The sequence below is a fragment of the Harpia harpyja genome, chromosome 5, assembly GCF_026419915.1.
Source record: "Harpia harpyja isolate bHarHar1 chromosome 5, bHarHar1 primary haplotype, whole genome shotgun sequence".
Taxonomy (NCBI): Eukaryota; Metazoa; Chordata; class Aves; order Accipitriformes; family Accipitridae; genus Harpia; species Harpia harpyja.
Window position 1 is genome coordinate 23,238,346 of NC_068944.1, and position 23,709 is coordinate 23,262,054.

A 23,709-nucleotide genomic window follows, 5' to 3' on the forward strand; every position below is an offset into this window, starting at 1 on the left:
GCTGTCAGCCACACCAGCTGACAGCCTGACTGCTCACCTGCAAGCGGGTTCAGGGTAGTACCGGCAACTGCATGTGTCACCTTCCTGTGGCTTTGTTCCTCCTGTATACAAGATCATCTCATTAGAAAAACTGAGATTTTTCCATTCAAATAATGTTTGAATACAGCTCATTGCATCTGGATTCTGTATAAGTTTGGGAGAATACAATGACTAACACTAAGCAAAATGATAACAGGTTTCCTCAGGGGGCCATCAGTAGTGTAAGTCTACCAGCATAAAAAGAAATTATAGAACTACATAACTTTAAAAGATTTCACATTTTTATTATGTTTTGCCATTCATTTATTTAGGGGCCTTTCCACTCATTGTGATTACCATATTTTTAAAATCTCACTTACATTTCCAAGCAAATGAAAAAAATCCTATCCAATAGAATGTATATAGATAGGTTAGCATTCCAACTGAATAGTGTAATTTAAAAAAAAAAAAAAAGTTCTGTTCAGCTGCAGTAGTGTTCATCAAGGCTGCAGTTAAATAAAGTCTGGAAATGGTGGAATAACAGACTATATTTCTGCATCACTTAGATTTCTAATATGCATTATAAGGTAGGTCCGATTTCTTTTTCAAACCTACTGGGGACAATATTTCAGAGCCAGTACTTGTCCTATTATTGACTGTGTTTCAGCTGCAGACACAGAGTCTTAGTCTCTGGATTTTATTTCCACAGCTTTTGCAGATCTGATGAATGAAGTATGCAGAAGGATTGGTAAGCACTTAATTCTCTTTTCGAATGAATGACTCATTGTGACACTCAGTGAATGGCTGCATGGCTGCATAAAACCATGTGCTCTTTTTTCAGCTTTATCTGCCACAGACCTGAAAATCCAGAGCACAGCTGAGGGTATCAGACTGTACTCCTATGTTACTTATTATGTGGAAGATCTGAGAGTAGGATGGATGCACAAGTAAGTACGCAAAAGCTTTGCAAAAGTCAGTGCAATTTTGTTTTTATAGACTCAGAAAGAACCTGGATATATGAGAGAGACAAGGCCCAGGTTTCTTCTCATCTCTCATGAGTCCTTCTCTCACATGAGTTAGTTTCAGCGAATTACAGCCACACGAAACTAGTACTAGAGTCAGGTGTTGGTGGTGCAGGGCCCTCCTGTCATTGCCCTCATGAGACAGATAGTCCCATGCCATGGGATGCTGTCAGGGCCATGTTGCTTCAGAGCACTCCCCACCTCCCGGATGGGAGCTGCATCTTTCCCTGAATCAGTTTTAAGGAGCGATGCAAATATAACCTGAGAGACCGACAAGGTTTAAAAGAGGCGAGCACCACGGGTTCAGAGATACCTACCTGGAGGTCTGCTTGTCTAGAAGCTGCAGTTCACGGGAACTGGGACAACCGGGCACGTCGTCTTAATGCATGGGTTCATGTTTAGGAGGCAAAGCAAGTTCCAGCGTGTGCCCGCGGCTGTAAAATCCAGACAGTCCCTCCTGCGAGCGCTACGAACCTAACCAAGACAGACAGAAGAACTGAGATTTTTAAAAAGAATTTGAATGCCCAGCTCCCCATAAAATTATTGGGAGTTGCATATCCAAATCCATGAGACAGCTTTGAATTCTCAGCCAGCACAAACAGCATGCACTGGAAAACCCAGAGAAGTAAACAACTTAGATGGCTTCAAATTTATTATTACTATTCTTGCTGTTTCACTTCCTGTGGACATGGTAGTAGTTAGTCTTTAGGATGGAATCTGAATTACTGATCTCTCGATAAAACTCATGTAAATGAGGCACAGAATACCCAGGATGTGCTGTAGCAGTCTGGCTGTGATTCACACTGATGCTAACCAGCAACCCTGTCAGAGAAATGAAAGCAGTTTGAGGTTTTGCTGTTTCTTGGCACCCATTTTGACCTGGTATCACCAGGAGTCCTAAGTATTTCAAGACTATAAGTGAATATGAAGTATTCTGGGTTTTTTTTCCCCTCTCAAATTTCTCTTTCTTTCTTTTTCTTTCTTTCTTTTTTCTTTCTTTCTCTTTCTTTCTTTTTTCTTTCTTTCTCTTTCTTTCTTTCTCTCTCTTTATTTAATTTTTAGAAATTAGTTTTATCTTGAAGCACATCAAATTAATCTAGAAAAAATGTTCTTTGTCCCTCCAGTATATTTGAAGTTATCAGTTTAAAGATAAAAATAAAATGAGTAGCTTATTTGACAAATATCTTTTCCCTTATCCAGGGCAATTAACTGTTTAGCTAGAGAGGTAAGAAATTGCTATTTACTGTGGAAGAAGATATACTTATGTCACAGTATATTTAATTGTAAATGCCAAAGCATAGCAGAGCACCAGAAAACATTCCAACTGGGCAAACACCATTTGTGACGAAAGCGTGGGTTTTTGTAGGTACAGTCCTGTATAGTTCTGTTTTGCTCAAGCAGAAATAAACCTATGCTAAAAAGAGAACATAAACATTTGAGGATGCATGGATTACCCTTCAGAGATCTGGCTTTTAAATTTGTATAAATCTTCTACGGCTCAGGTCATCGACTAAGATGCATAACCTTTCTGCAAGGTTTGAGGAGAGCTAGACCTCGAACAGGGAAAGGCTGTCATACCTATTCTGCCCCGGTGGCCCACAGCTTTAGCAAGAATTTGACTTCAAAAGTTTCAAAATATGGTGGCATACCATAGCACCTTGGAAATCATTTAGTAACTGCAGATGTACTCAGTGACTCAACATGAGCAAATCCCATTTATACTCCAGTAAAACGAAAGGGTAAAATTGTTTTGTATTTTTCAGTGATACCCAGATTAGGTTTACCGACCGAGTGAAGACTGGTGTCACCGGGGAGCAGATCTGGTTGCAGATCAATGAGCCAACTCCACAGGACAAAGGCAAATACACAATGGAACTCTTTGATGGTAAAACTGGACACAAGAAGACAGTGGATCTTTCTGGACAAGGTAGGCCTTTCCCTCTGCTAACGTCACCTGTATGTGGGCATTACACTGTGGCAGGGTAGGAGCATCTACAGCAGGATGTTGCTACAGTCCTGTTACCCATTGGGTTGTAGGGTCTGTGTGTGTACCCAGCAGCCTGGCAGTGTTTGTGGGGACAGTGCAATTTGTTTTCCTCAACCTGTGCTCTCGGGTCATAAATTACGAATGGCTTTTTCCTATTCCAAATACCCGCTTACAGTTTGCCTACTGAGATGTCAGCCCAGTTTCTGAGCTATCTTACAAAACCCCTTGTGTTGCTGGCATTGATTGGCAGTTTTAAATAAAAGTTGTAGCACTGAATGCCTTCTGTCTCTCTCCCTTCCAAGCAATATTTGGAGAAGAAAGTGAGGGACAAGTTTGTTCTGTTACTTTCCTACTATATTTCTTTGATGGATATAATAGGATATAATCCTTATTCTTCAGAGATTTCAAGACCTTTCATGAACACTATGAAGGACTGTTAGGGGAACAGCTAAAATTATTTGGATTGACTGTTGGAAGCTTTTACTCCGAGAGACCTCTCAGATCCTAGGGAACAGATTAACTCCTTCCAAACTGCTAAGTTTCCATCCCCAGCTCTTCCCATGCCTAAAGCTTCACTTTGGGTCTGCAAGCTCTGTGTAAGGGCACTAACCTTATAATCATCTCCACGTTGCTTCTACTGTACTCTATCTCCACCTTCTGAGAAAAGAGATTTCTTCTTCCCTTTCAAAGCGGGAGAGGTTGACCTCCCATATGATGGTAGCTTAGCCTGAATTTACAAAGGAGATAACAGCTTGCTGTTTGGTTTGTTCATGGCCATCAGTGTGATGCTTCAGAGCAGATGTAAAAAGCACTTGGAAAAAACAGATCTCTTGTATTCCATAAGCCAGTGGTCTCTGAAGTGGGGTGCATGCAAGGTGATCTGCTGGGGTGCGGGAAGAAAATATGAGAACTTCAGTAGTACATCTACATAATTTGTAAATAAATATACATATATTGGGGGTGCATGCTCAAAAAATTTTAGATAGGGCTGTACGATCAAAAGAGTTTGGGAGACCACTGCCGTAAGCTATCATTTAGGTGGTGTACTGTGGGTTTCTTCCTCGGCTTTGTGAAATTATTTCAGCCTATTGCTCTCCTGCTATCTCTTTGTCTTGAAGCCTGACTTTTAGAAGAAAAAAAAAAGTGTGTTTATGCGTTCATATGTATATATAATATCTGCCGTATACAAGATGGCCTTTATTAGTTGAACCATTCAGCATTTTAGGACTTACACAATATACATGCATGCATCCATTGATATTTCTTTAATAATGTCTACATTTTAAATTTATTTCTACATTTTAAATTTAAATGTGATGATTTATCTCTGAACCTACCTTTAAAATCAACTTTTCTCTTTACAAAGCATTTGATGAAGCCTTTGCTGAGTTCCAGAGATTAAAGTAAGTATTATGCCATCTAAATACAGTAATGGCAGCTATAAAATAATAACAGTATTTGTTTGTTTTGTGCTGTAGCTAACTATATCCTATGAAACAAATCCTAGTCCTACAGAAGCCTGTAGGAGTTTTGCATGTGACTTCTTTGGTGTAACTCTTATATAACAGTTAGGTAACAAAGAAAAAGCAGTATTGCCAAATGATATGAGAGATTTTCCTTAACAGATTAAAGGCAGTTAAAAAGATAAGCTATTTTTTCAATCACTCTAAGTAAACCTTAACTGAAATTGGACTTTCTTTTTGTTTCTTTCAACTCCAGGCAAGCTGCAATTGCAGAGAAAAGTAAGTGGGCCCTCTTTGACAACGGTTGCAATAAACTGCTTATGAAGGTTTTCTTCCTCTCCAGGAATGTTGTGTGTTGGGAAAGGGAGGGCATGTATACATGTGTGTGCGTGCTCATTCTAAAATGAGTTTGTCCTTACGCCAAGGAGAAGCAAGGAGAGTGACCTTTTAGTGATTTAACATTGGTGCACATTGCAGCTAAACACATTATAGTTATGGGTTATGTTGATTTTTCCTGTCTAAGCTCCTGTTCTCATTACCAGTTAGCCTTCTCTAAAAATTAGCTTTATTGCTGAGATCTCTCTGCACAAAAGTCACTTTGTTTTTAAAGATGGAGGAAATCACTTGGCTAGTTTTGAACTATCTAAAATGTCAAATGATTCTGCATTACATACAGAAATGGGCAAGAAAGCAACAGTAGCTTTTGCATTGCTAAAAGACAGATCCCTGAATCTCCTCATACTTTTGCCTGTGTGTCAATTCCAACATAGTAACTAAAACAAAAGTATGTATTAATTACTTATGGAATAAGTCATTAGAATTCAACTTGAATTATTAAGCTCAATATTCTCCCTGTTTACAGAAAAATGCATGGAAAAAATGTAACACATCAAAAAGTTCTCCCACTGCAGATGACTTTCAGACCTGTATAAAAATGAGGGGGCAGAACTGGCATTTGAAAAGTTATTGGAGAAAAATGTGTAGAAAGATCTGAGCTAACTCCTCTTGGATGTATACTCCAAACAGAGCAGGGCTTGGATACATACAGTGATCCCTACATATCCCAGCTGAGACAGTGCAAAGGGATCAGTAATAGCCATGCCCTGGGCATTTCATTTCTAACCCTGGACCCCATTCATAAAGGGCTGCCATGTTACTTGACATAACACAGTCCCGTTCCTGGTCTCATAAGGTTATCTCTGTGCTCCAGAGCACATCTTTTACAGAATACATTAGAGGGGAACATTCTGTATAGTCATTTCCTTCCTCTGCCAGCCTCCACCAAGATGTATAACAAACAAAACACATATTCCGGAATAAGTGCACCAAAGCCCACATGTGGTCAGCTTATTTGTACTTGTGTAAGATTCCTATGGGACTCTGAGCTTAAAATTAGACCAGGTATTGATCTCATTTACACGCCCAATATGTACAAAGTGGTGGAATTTCACTGCTGTCACTGAGACTGAAGTCTGTCTTTGTATCTAGATCAAAACTAATCTCCACCACTTCATTAGGTGTCATTCCTTTCCTTTTGGAAACACAACGTTTTTAGCTTACAACACTAAAAATTTAGAACACCAGATCTCAAAAATTCAGATTTTTTTTGTGCACTCAGAAGTAACACTGAATTGATAGCAAAATCTGCAGGACACAGCACATGTACTTTAATTCCCCTCTGTAAGTGACTGACACCAGCTATTAACACATCTTTTGCTGGGATTTCAACATTTTTTAAAGTCCGAATGGTGTGCTAAGAATGCTGAATAGTTCTCTGCTAGCCCAGATATCAGAGGCAAGTTGTACATAAATAAGATAAAAGGAAAGAACTAGAGGGGAAACAGAATCTGGGACACAGTTGATTTTGAGACACTAAAGAAAATTATGCTTATTTATTTCCAGATCGTGCACGGGTACTTGGAGGTTTGCCTGATGTTGTCACCATCCAGGAGGGCAAGGTACAGTAAATTAACTAAAGATTTACGCAACAGCCCAACAGCTTGAATGCCTTTCAATGATGGGAAAATATTCACCTTTTTTTTAAAGATGCTGTCTTTAAAATCTGCTACATTATTTATTCATCCCCTACCTTCTGTACATAATCCAACTATCTTGCACAGATGGGTGTATGTATTCAGGGCAGTGTCTTTTCTTAAGCATTAGCTAAAAGTGAGATGACAATGTGAGTTGAGACTAAAACTCCTTATATAACCAGCTCTTTAAAAATTCATGCACAGGTTTCACAGATTTTTTTGTAACAGGGTATCAGGGAAGCTTAATTCCTTTTTTACAAGATAGCTAGTCATTCTATGTCTTTTGCAGTTAACTTCCTTGCAATGTGGCAAGATAGTCACACCTATCAAGGCTGGCTTTTAAATGATGTGAACGTAGTAAACCATAACAACTCAATTGTCATCCAGACAAAAGGAGAAACTTTTCTCTATTTCATCAGGGTAAATAAGAAGGAAGTCAAAAGAAGTCACTGGTGTTACACTGGATTATATTAGCAGAGTTTAGCTGAAAGATTATTGCAAGGCACTCCCAGAGGAACACAGCTACATCGATGCTTCAGCACAGAACAGATGACCCAGAAAGTCAGTTCTCAATCTCACAACCTTTTCCTAGTGCACTGCTTCTACAAGTTGCTGCTTAATAGTACTGAGACCAAGAGGTGCCTGCTCTTCACTTCCCGCTGATCTGCCGCTAGCCCGTTCCTCTTTACAGTGTATGCGAACATTGAAATAGGGCACATGAACGTCACTGAATACCTGTAACATGACAACTACAGTAAGGCCGCTTCCTGATATTTCTGGCTTTATCTGGCAGTAGGTCAGCTGGGTTAAAAGTATTTGATTATAAGCTGAGCAGAAGTGTTAAGAATCTAAAATCTTGGTCTGAATTGCTTAACAACGCGAGATATAGCATAGCCAACAGATAGTAGACTGCAGCAGTTCTGTGAAAATTAAGTATGTTGGCATTAAAAAATGAAATAATATTTTGTTAAACCTTTCATTAAAGGATTTAGCAGTTTGGGAAATGCTGTACAAGTAAGAAGCGCTCAAATGAGCATCGTAACTGTAGGTAGAAGACACAAAGAAACAAAGAATTTGCAGATTCTCAGCTAATAATGCTTGTGCTTGGAGACAAGATTCTCATATTGCTTTGGCAGGGGATAAATTACTGGTTATTACCAGTTTTAAGCTTTCTGCCAAAAGAGAGTTGATATGAAGTCAAGTATGAGCTCACTGAAGCAAAATGTGTAGTGTTTATAAAAAGGGAGTTTGTAAAAAATAGGTTGCAAAATCTTACCCAGACACACATTGTCCTTGACAGTAAGGACATTTGTAATGTTTGAATAAGTGACTGAAAAACTCCCAGAACTCATGACAAATATCCTTGACCTTATGTTTCTAGATTCAGTAGATGGTTGTTTCAAGAAATGGAGTAGGACAGAGAGTGATCAGGGAAAACTGCTTGTTTGGGTGGTGTTGGCTCATCTGTCTGTTGTTTGCATATATGCTGGAGAGAGGGGAATGCAGTTCTCTGTTGTGTAATTCACGCAAATTGCACAATCATCAAGGATTTTGAAAAACAGTAAATGAGGTAGCAGAGGACTGGCAATTGCAAGCTTTGATTCTGAATACCAGTGCAGCCATAACTACAAAGTTATATGAACAGATTGGTATACCTAGATTGAACTTCCAAGCATACGCATATCTCAAAAACACTGTGACTGTGATGCTATTTATTAGCTTTTTACATGTGATCTGAAGGATATGTGTGAGAACGAATGAACCAGTGTTTACCCAGTGTTAATCAAACAGTCTTCCAGATGGTCTAAGAGGCTTCCACTGATAGACATAAATGCTCTTCAGCAGTGTGATATAATTGGAAAAGGCTAAGTGTCAGTTCATATTAGGGAGGAATTTGATCTGACAGAGAATACTAGCATAAGTTTTGTGTACAGCTGGCCAAATTAACCTAAGTGGCTGTTTTAATGAAGGCCTGTAAGTGAGTAAGGGGGTTTTATTTTTAAAAGGAGAGGCTTAGGATTCTGACAGATGGGCACTTTCAGACCTAGAAGCAACATGTTACATCCTTCTGCCCACCAACTCCCCATTCTACACTTTTGGCAGGGGTAGGTGCTCTCATAGGTAGGCTGAAAGAAGCGAGCAGGTTCCCCTCATTGAGCTGCTCCAATTCACTCACTGGCATCTTAGCCCAAACCACCCATGAATGTGAGTTTGTGCTAATATGCAAGAGGAACAGCAATACTTGAAATACAATGACCCATTTCCCTCTGCCACATGTACTACCTGACTCACGATAACCTGCAGTGAAAGGCAGAAAAGGTAATGGGGGAGCACAAAGAGTCTGGACTTGCAGCTGCTGGTTGCTCCAAGTGCAGATGGCTCAATGCCCCAGGTGCTGACTTGTTATGGGAACTTCTGTGTGGAGCTCCGAAATACTGAGATACGGCTCAAAGAGATGGGATTTACTCACCCAGCATTTTTCAGATAGATCAGATTTCCTGATAGATTTCATTCACTAACCACAAGATCTAGACAGGTTTCCAGTCCTTTTCCCCACACCCCTGCCCCAGACAATCATCAGAGCCAGACAACTACTGGAAAAGGGGCATTATCTTGAAGGGAAGGGTGCATCTTCCCCACCAGAGTACAGGACACACTTTTTTTACCAGGATAAGGATTTCAGGTTGAATACAGCATTATAATCAGGGGTTTCAGTAAGTAATAAAGATATACATGAGCAAAGGCAATCTCCTGCCCAAAGAACAGAAAATCTGAAACAGATAGGTGCAGTTGCAGTGGCCAATCACTTCTCCTTGGCTAAGGCTCCATAATTATGGAATTACCTTCTAGAAAACCAAAGACCTCACCATCTACATAGTGAATGAGAAGATATATCTCTGCACATTAGTAGCTGGAAAATAAATAATAAGAGTTGGGAACATCAAGAGGAGCACTGATGTCAAACAGGAGCTAGTGATGCAAGGTTAAGCAAAACAGCTATTTTAAGGAATGATTTAGAAGGACAAAAAAGTCATCACTGCTGCTTGAATCTCTTTGAATTAAGGAATACTGACACCACTTCAAATACCCAAGGTTTGCATGATGCCACTTATAGAGCTGTCTGGACATGGATGTCAGCTCATTAGCATCTTGGAGTGGCAGCTGGGGCCACTTGGTGGTGATCTCTTGCTTGCTAGAGAATCAGAAGACAATAAAGAAATACTGAGCACCTGAAGGGACCCATATGCAATGCCTGGCTGAGGCTGAGGGCATGTTTGTATCGAGAGAGATAAGGAAGGGGGGGGGGAATGTAAAACCTCTTGTTTTCCCCTTGTTTTTCAAAAAGATGGACTGATGGCAATCAAAACGACATTCACATTCACACCAGTGGGCTATGAGAGAAGGCAGTCAGCAGCCCCACACAGTCACCAGCTGTAGGTGCTGCAGGAAATCAGATAGAGGCCATTTCCACTGTGCCATAACTTGCATGGCCATTTCCACCATGCCAACCTCTCACTTGGAATTTGCCTTTCCTTCAGTACCAAGAATTATGTGTTGTTGATGGAGGAAAGAATCCCCCCTCCCTTTTATTCTCATTTTGGTCCTTAGAGCACGTGGGATTTATTTGTTTTTTATTTTGTTCTCAGAGGTACAAAAATCTTTCATTTTTACAGAGGTATCCACTTTTTCTATCTGCTCCTTTCAACAGCCTTCTGGGTGTCTTTCTTCTGTCCCATCTTCCACCATCACACTACCAGATAAGGAGCAGAGAGGTGAAGGGAAGGTAGCCTGTAAATAGATTTCTTAGAGTAGATTTTTATCATGACAGCCTATAAGGCCAACAATGTGAGTGCTCTTCAGTTGTCTCTACTTTTGATGTAGTTTTATCAAGAGCCTTTAAAAAAAATGGAAGAGAAAGTTGATTCCAGTCAAGTGGAGGCTTGTCCATTCCTTACATATCACTTAGTCCATTCCTAATGAACCACTGAAGACCATTTTCTCTGCAGTAAAAATTCTTCAATTTCCAATTGAGAAGTTAGATTCCACTTTGAATAACATTTTAAATTCAGACCAATGTACTATTTAATAGTTAGATATAAATAGATTCCTTCCTAAATAAAGATCCAGAGAAAGGCCTATATACCACTGAAGTTTCATGTGAACGTTTTTCACATTTGACTCTCTATGTGATAGTCACTTTTGCAAACTCATTTGAGAAGATTCCCATGGCACTGTGACCAGAGTAGGGGATCATTTAATATATCAGTATCTCCCAAACATTAATTTCTCAGCTGACAACAAAAAAAGGAGGCCTGAACATTGCGTGCACAATAGACTTGCCAGCCTACAGAAAGTATCCAACTGCCAGTGATCTCTCCAACAACTGACTCTCTGACAATGAAGATACTTCCTTCAGTCTGATGGGCCTGAATTCAGCCCTTAAGAACATTACCAACATCAAAGGGAAATACTTATACAAACACCAAAGAAAGGGTAAAGCCTGTATTGATTTCAGTTAAAAATAGTTTTACAGGAGTGTATAAAACAATTCAAGTCTGTTGGAAGAGCTGTCAGGGCATAGTTTAAAAAGATTCTAAATTAAACAAAATATTCTAGGGACACTTTGTTCTTAGTTATTTAAAAAGGCAGGCACACTATCTTTACTTCTGGGGTAAATATATAGTGAGCTTAACATGAACAAATCCATCTGACAATTCCTCAAATTCTCATTTCAGGTCTAACATATAAATGGAGATATCTAATTTTATATTAAACAATATGCATGGAGAAAGCTCTATTAATGATTATGAGAGTAGAGAAGAAGGTCCATAAAATATTGAAAGGTTTTAATGGTGGTTTTGAATTAACTGAGTTCCTTCTTTTCCTTTATGATACAGAAGACTGACAAAAATTATTGATTACTGATGATGATATGCATCCATTTACTAAAAGCAGGAATCTAAATAGGGAGTTGGAACATGTGGAGAGTCAGGCATCAAAAACCACAGCAAATATTTACTGACTTTTACTTATAATCCTTTTGTGCTTTTTCTATAGGCACTTAATCTTTCTTGCACTGTCTGGGGAGATCCTACCCCAGAGGTCTCATGGCTGAAGAATGAAAAACCATTTGTATCAGATGCTAATTGCATCCTGAAATTTGAATCTGGAAAAAACGTCAGCTTTACCATTTCTACTGTGTCCACACTTGACTCTGGGAAATACAGCATTGTGGTGAAGAACAAGTACGGCACAGAGACCAGCGACGTCACTGTAAGTGTGTTCATACCTGAGGAAGAGAGACAGTCTGAGCAAGAGAAAAAGAAAGAAGATAAGAAAACAAAAGTGTGAATTTAAGACTAGAAAACAGAAGTATGGGGAGATTTTGGATGATAGGCTGACATTCTCTGTGTGTGTAAATGGCTTTCTGCTTTAGCAGGCAGCCTTGGATTTTCCATTCACTTCACTTTTGCTTCTAATGCACTTAATTCTGCCAGGGAAAACAGGGCCTTTCCTAAATATTATCTTACTGCTAACTTAACAGAACCTAGCTGTAGCATCTTCAGCCAGGCCAAATGCATGCTGGCTGTAAAGAGAGGTCCACCATTTGACCCTATGCCATTTGACGCCATTCCTGGAGCATTTGACCCTACAACAAAAATGGAAAGGGTGAAGAATAGTTTCAGTGGAGGCAACTGATGAGGTAGATGGAAAGATAAAAAATGACTGAGGCATTTTTGAGCAGCAGGCTAGATTTGTTCCAACTTTGGTAAAGTAGCATAGATGGAATGTGTTAGAGAATTAAATCACGGAGAAATTAGAGCTGTTTTTTGTCTACATTAAGGCCCCTTTGTATTGCTGTGTTAACTTAGACAGGCCTTAATATGGATGTCATTTACATCCATAAATATTGTCTAATCTGCCCAGTTGGGGTAAAAGTACTGTAACATAAATGAAAATTAGGCTTAGGAGGCCAGAATACTAATGTGTGTGTGTGTCTGCAAAAATGTACGAACTCTCCTCTATGTTCACAAATAAACTGAATTCACTTCTTTCCTTCCATCACAAGCTCGTTTCACTGTGTCTTGTTTTACTAGTCATGGTTCTGGTAGTTGTGCACACTATCTTAGTCTCTTAATGCTTTCACCACTGTAATTACCTGTAGCTTCCCTCCAGATCCCTGTTAATCTTCACTGTTCATGACAAAACCCACAATGGCATCTCTTCACACCTTTCTGTCCAGACCTTCACTACTTCACATCTCAACTCAACAAGGTATTTTTACAAATTCAGGCACAGGAGTAGTCTCATGCAATTCAATAGACCCGCTCATGATTTGTTAGACAGAGACCTCAGTTAATTTCATCCAAACTTAACACTGGAGGTCAGAAATAACATATTTTGTCAAGATCTTTTAAAGGTACAAAAAGAATCTTCACTGGAACTTAGAAAAAAATGTGGGGTTTTTTTTCAGATAAAAATGTTTCAGTCAAAAAACATTAGTTCAGATCTTTGAACACACTGATATAGATTAAAAACTACATGTCAGCTATTTTACAATGCTACTGATTATTATTAGCTGAGGAAGAGCAACAGAATGTACATGTATGTCCATCCTGCTGGACATATGTATGATATATACAGGGGATACAATATATATCCTATATGATCAGAAGCAGTTATCAGCCCAATTCCTAATTAGGAGAGCAATGTGCCATACGAATAATCCTTTTCATTACTAGTCTCACAACAGCACAATTCTTCACACCAAAATCTGAAGAACTAACATATATATTTTCAGTATAAGCATGATCTGTGTGCACCTTTCACATACTTTCTCTTGTCATTTTTAGTTACTGTGACTGCACAAATAGTGCTGTTTCCCAGGCACTCATTTTGCTGCAGTATTGGCATTTCTGTGAGGATGCCACTAGTAAGTGCTGTACAGTTAATGCTCACTTAAACCCTTGCCACCTGAGGTTTACTGTCGGCTAACATTAAAGGCAAAGTGGAAGCATGAGGGAACTCTTAATGGCTCAGGTAACAACAGATTCAACACAGTTATCAATGGTGAAAGTGGTGATTTTTTCAACTTTTAAATAGATCTTTATCAGTTTCTATAAAGGGCTAATGATTATGATCTTAAACATTAAAAAAACCAGCCAGATTTAGATCATATTTATGACCTACCAAAACACTTTAGCATGTGCTTAACTATATGCATGAGCAGTACCACTGGTTTCAAGGAACACGTTAAATTTATCTGATATCTTTTTTATTCCAGAATAGATTTCACATCACAGGGATTTTTAACATGGAATTATGTAAAACTAATATGTTTTTAGCATTTCATGTAAACACTGTATGTGTTCACACAGCCTTATCTTCTAAAATAGTTAAAAGTCAAGTATCAGACTTGATGACATTATTGCAATTTTAAGGTTTAAGTGTGTAATTTTGGACATTAATGAATCAATACCTGTTATAAAAAAAGTTCAGACTATTTAGTCACAACAGCTGTGTACCAATGTAAAACAGCTTAATTTTTAATTTTCAAAATATAATCATACCTGTAATTTGAGATACAGCAAGCTTTCTGAGTTTAAAGAACTCATGTCATATTATTTGATAATTTTGCTTAGTATGAGATAAAGCCAATTCAAGGATGATAAGCAGGTCACTCCATCTTGGTCCCAGGACATACACCTTAAAAGCAAGTGTCACACCTCTTCCATCCTCCAGAGTACAAACAAGAATACGAGTTGCTCTTGGCAATACCTGATAACTGATGTTTACTACTTAGCATATTTTTAATAATGATTGCATTTTGGCAGCAGGTTATTTCTACTACTTTATTTTCAAAAATCTGTCCTCCTGCCTCCCTCCTTTTGGCGGAACTGTGAGGGAATACAAGTGGGCCATCTCCCAGATAACAGGCTGGATTCTACTTCTCTTTGCTTTAGAAGATGTGTGTGTCCCTGAAAGAGTAATAGCTGCTTCTAAATGTATTGCTGCCAGGGACTCAGTTATGATGGTTTCAAACTGAATTTGTGATGCATCCACATTTCTCGCTTTTGCACTTTTTGTTCTTGCTTTGCTTCAGGTGATTGTGATTTCTGTGTCAGGACAGACTGACACAGTCCAAGGACAGGATCAAAATAATGTAACTGTATCTAAAAAGAAAAAAACAACAACAGCAAGCAAATGGAAGGAAGGGGAAAAGAAAGGTAAGAGCAGTTTCACCTTTGTGGTCTTCTACTCCAATGAAAAAATTGTTAAACATTATGCAGTTAATAGTCTGTGCCAATCAATACTTCTCAGGTCCCAAACAATCAAGTTTACAGTACGTATGCTCTTAATCAACAACAAATGCAAAGTATGAATTGCGAGGTTAAACCTCAGTGAAAGAGATTTAAATCAACACTTTTAAATCACCTTTCCACTGGGCTGTGAATTCTCACCTTGGCTTACCCGGCTGATGAAATTTTTTAAAGCCTTAATAAACACTTTCAAATTTCTAAATGCAGATGAAAAGACCTCCTAAGCATGGATAAACATGCACAGATAGCGTTATTTTCCAAAGTGAGACTCATTTCAGCAGCTAGATGTTTGACACTTTACAAAAAAAAAGGCCTTGCTAATTAAGGGACCCTAAATGCCAAAGTGTTTTAGAAAACCCTGATCGTAGAGCTACTATTTGAGATTAATCAATTATTCTCTCTTAGTTTTATGTCCATATTGAATGGTAAAGTTGGAATTATAAGTGACCATTTTTTTGTCCAATAGAGAAAGGATGGAAAATTAAAAGCTCTCTAGTGATTCAGCATTCTTGTATATTACAGATTTTTACTGTTCTTTTAGACTCTTAATATATATTGCTACTTGGACATTGATTTATTCTTCACAATTACAACTCCCGCACGTAGAGCATTTTAGCTCCAAATAAGGCTTAAATTCCAACGTTACCAGAACATGTTTTACATGTTTTTGCCTAAGTATTTTTCTTTGTATACAGGGTGTATACATGTTATATCATTGCTGACAGAACATTTTATACTGTTATTCCCCTCCCCTTTCTGCTCCTAAAGCAAAACAAATATTTAACTGCATTTCTTTCCTCTCTTGCCTTATTGGTATAGGTAGCCTAGACATTTCTGAGCAGTCCTGTAAATGAGATGACTTATGTAAGAAACAATTATTTGCATCTGTAAATGTTTTGCAGGTTCTACTCCTTAAGCTTTTTAATTAGAGACCATAAAGACTGAGGTTTGCTTTTGGCTCTGTAAAAAGCAGTAGTGTTATTTGTGATACTGAAACTCTTTATATGGGTATGGAAACAGGAAAAGAACATGATAAGGTCATAACCAAAGTGAAAGCAAAATCTTACTCTACGTAACTCTATGTTGCTGAGCATTTCATTACTTCTCCTAAATCAGATTTTATTAAGCCACTTGTAGAAGAAATTATTGCTACAGAAGACACACCTGATCCAAATGAAACCCCCCTTGTGGAAACAGAAAAGGATACCAAGAGCAACCAGAGAGCAGCAAAGAATGATGGAAAGGCAACAGCAGCAGAAATAGTTCCTCAGCCCACAGAAAGCTTGGATAGGCAGGGAAAGAAACCACTGGAAAAAAAGCCTTCAGTAAAACCTGCTGTTCTTGAATGAAGAATGTGATCTTGTTATGATCTGGATAATAAATTCAAGCTGAGATTTCATGGGTGGTAGACTAGCCATGATACTTTAACACAAAAGTTTATTAGTGTTTTTTTGTAACATTTGTAATACTTCATAACTTTAAATGCATAGTAGATGGGCACTTATGTCTCAGTACCAGATTAGTTGCACTGCAATCATTTCTAAGTATCTTAATAATGATCCATGTACTGACAAAGTGATTTTTAATTACTAAAAATGTCCATGATAAGCAGATTATTAGAGCGAATCCTGTCCAAAACTGACATATTTATGACCCTCTAAAAGAATGTTGATATCAGTTATGTGGATCTGTTAATTGATATTTGTAGGCCATCACAGCTTGAGGCAGACCCCGCTTACTTTCTTAAGGAAACCATACATACAGTCCTTTTAATGCCATGTGGGCTGTACTTTTCACCACGACCAGTTTGGCCACAGGGGAAGATGTCCAGAAACAGAGCCATCTCCAATGGATGCAGGGGGGCCATAAGTAGGTTTTCTTTTGATCCAAGTTTCTTTCATGCAAACCTGTTTCACCAGGTGGATCAGGATGACATCTGGTCATTTCTTATCACCGAGACCCACATGACTGCTTTTCAGTCCTCTCCATTAATTCCCTCATGGCCATGGTGAGGTACTATGGATATAGCATTAACCCATAAAATATCAGCTGCCCCACATGCTCATTCCTCTCCACCCTTTTTGCTACAGCAATATTTCTACTTCCAAGACCTGCTAAACCCACTGTCCTCCTTCCCATCAGTGACTCAGCCCAACACTATCTCTTCTTCCCCTCACTAGGATCAGACCCACTGGTTTCTTATAAGAGAGTGTAGTTTCACAGTCCATGTAAGTGAGGAATAAATATAAACCAAGAATCTCTGCTTTAAATCATTACTGCGCTCATTCACACTCATTACTGTGTTCATTCCCATGTTTATGCACTGAGGATATAAGAAAATATGATTCATTTGTGGATGCTTAAGATACCTTGGAAGAAGCAGAGTTCAAGCTGAAAACCAAACCAATAAAAATAAAGGTCAGAATTTACTTTGTTAATATGCAAGCTGAGTTCAACTTTTAAGTGACCAGAAATTATTAAATACAAAAAATAAAAAGAAGATATTTTAATTACCAGGAAAATATTTTTATTGATTTCAACTCTTAGAGTGTTCAATCATTGGCTTTTTCCAGATGGGTTATTAATGAAAGATTACTGCAATCTGCTGATATTTCTAGGGTGTTAGATCTATGACAAATGTGGAAATACTGAAAACACAAGAAATATCAGTTTCTAATCCATCCTTACAGAACTGTTAGCATAAGAAAACAAAGAATCTTAATAGTATGTAAATGTGTAACACCTGAGACACTGATATCTCCAATGGAAAGAAATCCATTTCCTTCCTAGTAGAATTCCAGCAGGGTTCTATTCAACTCTTTCCAAAACCAACAGAAAGATTCCTGCGGGATGAAATACTAGATAGATTGCTTATATGGAGGCAATTAGAGTAATAACATTTCTATAAACAAAGTAAAGGATTTAAATAATTTGGATGGTCCATTCTGAGTGACAGGAAGATGTAGGATGCAAACCAAAATATTGACTGCTACACAAAAACATGGTGGGAGAAACTTAAAATACAGACTGAACTACAACTAAAATCATCCTACTAGACTTAAGCACTGTTTGATGGGTAGAGCTTGATTTAGTTCTACATGACATCTTGTTCTACATCTATGTATTATGGTTTAAATTAGTAGAAAACCGGAGTAGCCCAACAGCGAACGATGTAAGCGTAAGTCCCATACAGCAATGCAGTAAGAAGCATTTCCATGGTAAGAGTCTTTTAAAATGAGAACCTTAATGCATGTAGATTCTGAGGTAACTTACAGAAAATGATAAATATCTACAGATGTGCAATTACATCACTCTGCCAGAGAGTTACAGAGTCTGGCCTTTCAAAACACTACAAAGCTGCAGGTTGTTTCACACAACTCATAACTCCTCTCTGCCATGGCAGTTATTTCAACCTGCCTTACCTCTCTAAAAATCCATCACCTCTTACAGCTCCTTCGGGTTGGGAGCCTATCTCCCACAAACATCAACAGCAGTGTGTAAGTTTTATATAGAACAGATTGTACCACTGAGAGCCTGACGCAATTCCTGCAAAATGCCACCAGGGTTCTTTTCATTAGTTTTAATAGAAAACAAGCTGGATCTCAGAAGAATGTTCTAAAAATGTCCCAAATCTCAGATTACAAAGCCCATTTTGCTCACTGTGAAGCCAGTGGCAGATCTCTCTTTTGTGTCATTGTAGCAGAATCAGGTCTTAGCTTTTTGCTGAAAGAAAAATCAGTATTTTCCTGATATTTCAATCAAAACCTACTGGAAATACTTTTAAAAATTTAAACTAAAATGCACTAGGGTTTAGGATCTTTTTTGTTAAATTTGGATGGTTCCTCAAAAAGATGGAAATGCAGTTACATCAGTATTGTTCTACTGGAAACTATTTGCTGTCCAGGAGCATAGTGTTGTTATGCATGGTAAATGAAATATACAAATAAACATACCAAAGATTAAAAAAAAAAACCCTTAATTTTTTTCATTTTGATTATTTAAGCTGTAGTTGTTCACAAATCTATAACAAAATGTTCAAAATTAATATTAAACAGAATTGTTGAGTATATTAAAGTTTATTATGCTACCATGGTTGAATAATTTTTTTCTTGTAATCTAAATGTATAATTTACATTCTATTCTCCATGATAACTATGAAAAACTGTTTCAGTCTCTGTCCATTACATGATGATAGAATGCAAATTATTTCTGAAGCAACAGAATCTCCTATCAAACACACAGAACCATTTGACTACGTTTAAAAGCAGACATGGTTGCAACGTTTATCTGAAGTGCCACTTTTGGATAGTATCTTCTTTCTCACCTACATATTCCATTCCAGCATACGTTACTCTTTATATTCAAATTTATAACTCTATTATAAATTCATATTCTTGTGTTATAACAACTGTATTTAACAGTGTGGGAAAGTGTTGCATTAAGCTATATTATCTAATCACCTTCCAAAATTACAAAGGGTGATTTTTGAAGATGAAAGAAGATGTGAAAAAATAGGCTTTGCCTTCCACTGTAGTGGAATTGTGTTTCCAGGTGTCCTTGAGTTCTTCTGAGAATCAGTTCTGGATTTGTTAGCCAATTATTGAGGAAGATCTGTCTGTGGTCTGAGACTGACAAACCATAATTTGGTAATACAGAAAGCCATAATCTTTGAAGCAGCTAGTTGCAAGGTGAGATTATCCTTAAACTAGTGTAGGGTGGACTTCTGCTCTGTATCCTTGCACAATAACTGTAAGGTGAATACATGAATGATATTCCATTTAAGCTGCACTTACACTGACCAGACAGACATCTGTAACAAATCTTTCCACCCAAGTTTTTTTGTCTTGCTAAAAGGACAATAAGCTTTAAGAACTGAAGCAAGATGTTGGCCTGGGGAAAAGAGCAACAAAAGCTATAAAGAGAAAAACGTTAAACTACTCCGTTCCATGAAAGCTTCTGGAGATAAAGGTACTGTGAGAAAGATGGTGAGGGGATGAGACTGATGGCAAGGAGAGGAAGGAAGGCACCAGATTTGCCTGCAATATTCCGCTGCCTTTTCCCCTTTTCTTATTTCCCACTTCATTATGTGAGATGTCTTTTCTGTAATCTTTCTCCTTCTGCACATTTTCAAATGCAACACCTTTCCCTCCCTCTTTCCCCACCTTGCATCTTCTACCCTCCATCCTATCTGACACAGTCATTTCCATTTACTGTTTCATCACTCATACTAACAGCAGCAGAATAAAGCCTCCTACTTAATTAGGCCACGATTTTGGCAAGTATAAGGAACCTCTTAACAGGAGGCCTGAAACCCTGTCATATCTATTAGAAAATGGTTTGTGGAACACCTGATAATGATTGACAAAGAATGGAGAAATATTGCTCACATGAGACTTGATCTGAGTGTGCTGACTTAATCAAATATCCCAAACCTACAAACAAGTCCATCAACCACAGCGGGACTATTAGTGTGCTTAAATATTTTGGTGGCTCAGGGTACAGTTCCTTACAGCATGGGATTAAAAAGATAAACTAAACTAAATTGTTACATCCTGTCATAATGTCATTCTGAGATAACTCAGAGAATACTGAATAACTCTTCAATAACTCAGAGAAGTTATTGAAACACTCCTGAGAGGACATGTGTTAGTCGTGACTAAGATGCAGAAATAAGCAGTCTCTGAGGTTTACTAGGGGTAAGACATAACAGATAGAGTCTAAACAACAATTAAAAAAAAAAAAGTTTAAGGATACCCTGACTGCTGTAATATCAGCAGGGGTGATGGTGGATATGGAATAAAAGACTGATCCAAACAACGGTTTCTGGGTGCTGTATGCATACAAACAGGCAAAATGACATAACAATACCTCATCACTGATGTCAGCTTTTTTTGCCTTAAGTGGCCAAAGACTGTTTTTTTTTTTTTAAACTGCTGTAACAACTAAGCAAAAGGTCATTTTTTCTTTCATCTATAAATGTCAGCAACATGTTGAGCACTCAGGGACCAATGCAAGCTGGGGGTTGGTGCTACATCCCTACACCTACAGCTCTCTACTGTCTGCAGAACCACAAATTTTCTGAGACTTCACCAAAGCCACGCCTAGCACCCTATATCCTCCCAGACCTGTGATTTACCTCTGGCACTCTGTATCTTAACCTACTGAAGACCCCTCACCATTTCTTGCCCAGCCCTAAGCATGCTACCTCTCTCACACACTATTGCTGCTAGACATGATCTGGCAGCTGAACAGCCACAGACCCACTGATTTATGTATGGCACTAGGTAACACGCTTTCAAATTATTTCCTCTCTGCCAAAAAAAAAAAAAAAAAGTAAGCGGTTGTTCTCATCACACCCTCCCCTGTCCCTGATGGGGAAAATAACAGTGACATCTGTGGTGAAAAGGCAAAATGAACGTAAACGAACTGGCAGGTTTCCTGTGGCCTGGGGGCCCTGATTTAACTACCAGTGAGTTATGGTTCAACAAGGACCGTAAATCACGCATAGATGTAGAGAGATTCTATCTACACCACTATGGTGTGTAAGCCCATGCAGTCAGAATGGAGACAAATCTCACTTGCTACAGCTGTGGAAAATGCAAGCCATTTTTACAGCTTGATTGTAATCTTCTATGTGTAAGTGCAAAAAGAGTAGAGAATACAAAAGGAAAATACTGAGGGCTGTCTACTTCTGTAGCCTTTTGATTGTCTAGAGATGACAATTTTGGAACGGAAAAGGTTACCTAAAGGGAAAACATTGTGTTTTCAAATAAATGCTTTTTAATCAGAAGAGCCTATTCCAGGTGTGAAATAGAACAGTATAACATATCAATTTGTTACCCCTTTTCAAGTAAAGATTTTTCTGCCACCTAAGAAGCTAGCCTGCTTTTGGATTAGGCTTAATTTAATAATAGGATCTATCTTAAAATTGATATTTGAGGACATATGATAGGTTTAGCCCCTATCTCCTACCTCCCTGTGAACTGGGCTGTCTATAGTGTTGGAAAGGAGAATCTCCTCAACTAAAAAAATCACTTGCTGCTATGACCAACAAAGATCATGGGAACACAAGTAAAAATATTCTGTTAGAGCAACCGCTGATGTGGTTACCCTCACAAACTAAGCAACTAAGATGCCAAATAAAGAACTCGGTAAAGCAGGGAAATGATCTATTAGCTGAAGCACAGACTGTGTGTTTGTGACAGATGTTATGCTAATGTGGCTAGGTAATTATTATTACGACATTATATTCAAATTGGAGGCCTCTTCAGAAAACTGCTGCAGCTGAAACAGGGTTGCACTGAAGGGTGGAAAATTGCTCCATTAGTCTGTGTTGCATCCATATATCCTGAGTCCTGGAAAGCGTTCCAAAATTAACTCAGAATTTCTGACACAACAACACCATTATCAAAATGAGCAGGCATGAAATCTGACCTTTCTTTCTTTTTACGTATGTATGGTGTAGTCACCCTATCCATGTAATTCTGTGTTTCTGTCTTCTTCCATGAACTGCTTTCTTTTAAAATCCAGCCTGCATGTTATGCAAAGATAGATTTTTTTTTTAGTTCCATGCTCAAAGGGATTTAAATATATTATTTGCAAATAAGCAAACTCACTGACTATAATCTTTTAGGCAGCTTGTCCCAGGAGGTACAGATGAATAAACAGATCTTATTTCTTTGTAGGACTGGTACAAAAGATTGTCAAGGATCTTTTTGGAGATACGTGGACTATCACAGTAAACTTTGTCTATATACTACTTTGCATGCTAGCATGTCTTTTTGTCAGCTGCATTGAATTCTCTGTTAACTAGCCTGATTTCTTATGTGACAGTTATATAAAACCTATGTGAGAGCCCCAAATGGCTCTAACACCAAGTGGGGCAAGGCCAGCTTTTAACAAAGCTCTTGTCAACAGATTAGCAGATGAAAAAGTAATTGGTGGACAAATAAAAGTACAGTAAAATAAAGAAGTAACATGGCTAGTGTTAGAACACTTAATTCACACTTGTGAAACCTAAACTGTATTTCCAATTATGCTACTTCTCCAAGTTGTTTGGGGTGAGAATATTATCCTGGTTTAGTACATATTATGTCTCAGTATCACTGGGGCCTCTGGGCAATAGTGTGACTCAAGTAAATAATAACACATAATCAAGCCAACTTCAACGAGCAGCAGCGTGAATCAGAAAAGCAATGGGCAACGAAGCCGCTGAGCTGAAATACATACCTGGGCTGCTGGACACGTTTTGATTTTGCAGTTCTACCCTTTCATTAAAAAAAACCCAAAAACAACGAAACACCTTGGCACGTAACCTTCAAAAGAAGGATGCAGTGACAGACGTATAAAGCAGCAAACACCCCGAACGCGGAGTTTCTTTTGCAACATCCCCGTCACGAGGTGTTAATTCTGAGACACAGCTCAGACTACGGCTATAAATAGCTGCAGAGAGCACTTCGCCGCCGATCACCTCAGCCCCGCGCCTGAGGAAACGGGCGGCAACCGAGTCACCGCGGTAGGTAGCCGGGATGCGTCGCGTCGCGTCACGTCACCCAAGCCACGACCGCTCTGCGCTTGCGACACCAACACGGGGCCGGGCCGCAGCCTCCCGACGCCCGCCGAGAGGCTCTGCGGCGCCGAGGAAGGAGAGGAGGAGGAGGGCGGGCGAAGAAGGCAAGGCCGCAGTCGCCACAGTCTCTGCTCCTCTGTCCCCCTTCGCTGGCGCCGGTTAAAACGCCCGCAGCCGCCTCCTGCCCCACACGGCGCAAGTTACGCGGTATCGGTCGCGCTCCCGCTCCGCCGCCGCCCGCCCCGCGCACGCGCGTCCTTCCCCCTCCCCTGCGTCGCCCCAGGGTCACGTGGCGC

The 23,709-nt window shown here is 38.9% G+C and overlaps 1 protein-coding gene and 1 long non-coding RNA gene across 3 annotated transcripts in view; one reads left to right on the top strand and one right to left on the bottom strand.

Moving 5' to 3' along the window:
• MYOM1 (myomesin 1) overlaps window positions 1–17,324 on the top strand; it is a 78,236-nt gene extending 60,912 nt beyond the window's left edge. Inside the window, exons 32-40 of one of the 2 annotated variants that reach the window (XM_052787622.1) lie at window positions 728–766; window positions 860–965; window positions 2,804–2,967; window positions 4,394–4,430; window positions 4,747–4,769; window positions 6,393–6,448; window positions 11,582–11,797; window positions 14,628–14,751; window positions 15,961–17,324. In XM_052787622.1, coding sequence (XP_052643582.1) covers window positions 728–766; window positions 860–965; window positions 2,804–2,967; window positions 4,394–4,430; window positions 4,747–4,769; window positions 6,393–6,448; window positions 11,582–11,797; window positions 14,628–14,751; window positions 15,961–16,193 — 998 coding nt within the window. In that variant the 3' untranslated portion in view covers window positions 16,194–17,324. The remainder of the gene's footprint in view (window positions 1–727; window positions 767–859; window positions 966–2,803; window positions 2,968–4,393; window positions 4,431–4,746; window positions 4,770–6,392; window positions 6,449–11,581; window positions 11,798–14,627; window positions 14,752–15,960) is intronic. The other variant, XM_052787620.1, reaches the window with a different exon arrangement.
• LOC128142038 (uncharacterized) lies at window positions 38–23,609 on the bottom strand. Its single transcript, XR_008235249.1, has 3 exons — window positions 23,074–23,609; window positions 1,358–1,514; window positions 38–101 (listed from the first exon to the last, which is right to left on the bottom strand). It is a non-coding gene; the product is annotated as an uncharacterized LOC128142038 (long non-coding RNA).
• Window positions 23,610–23,709: the final 100 nt, after the last annotated feature.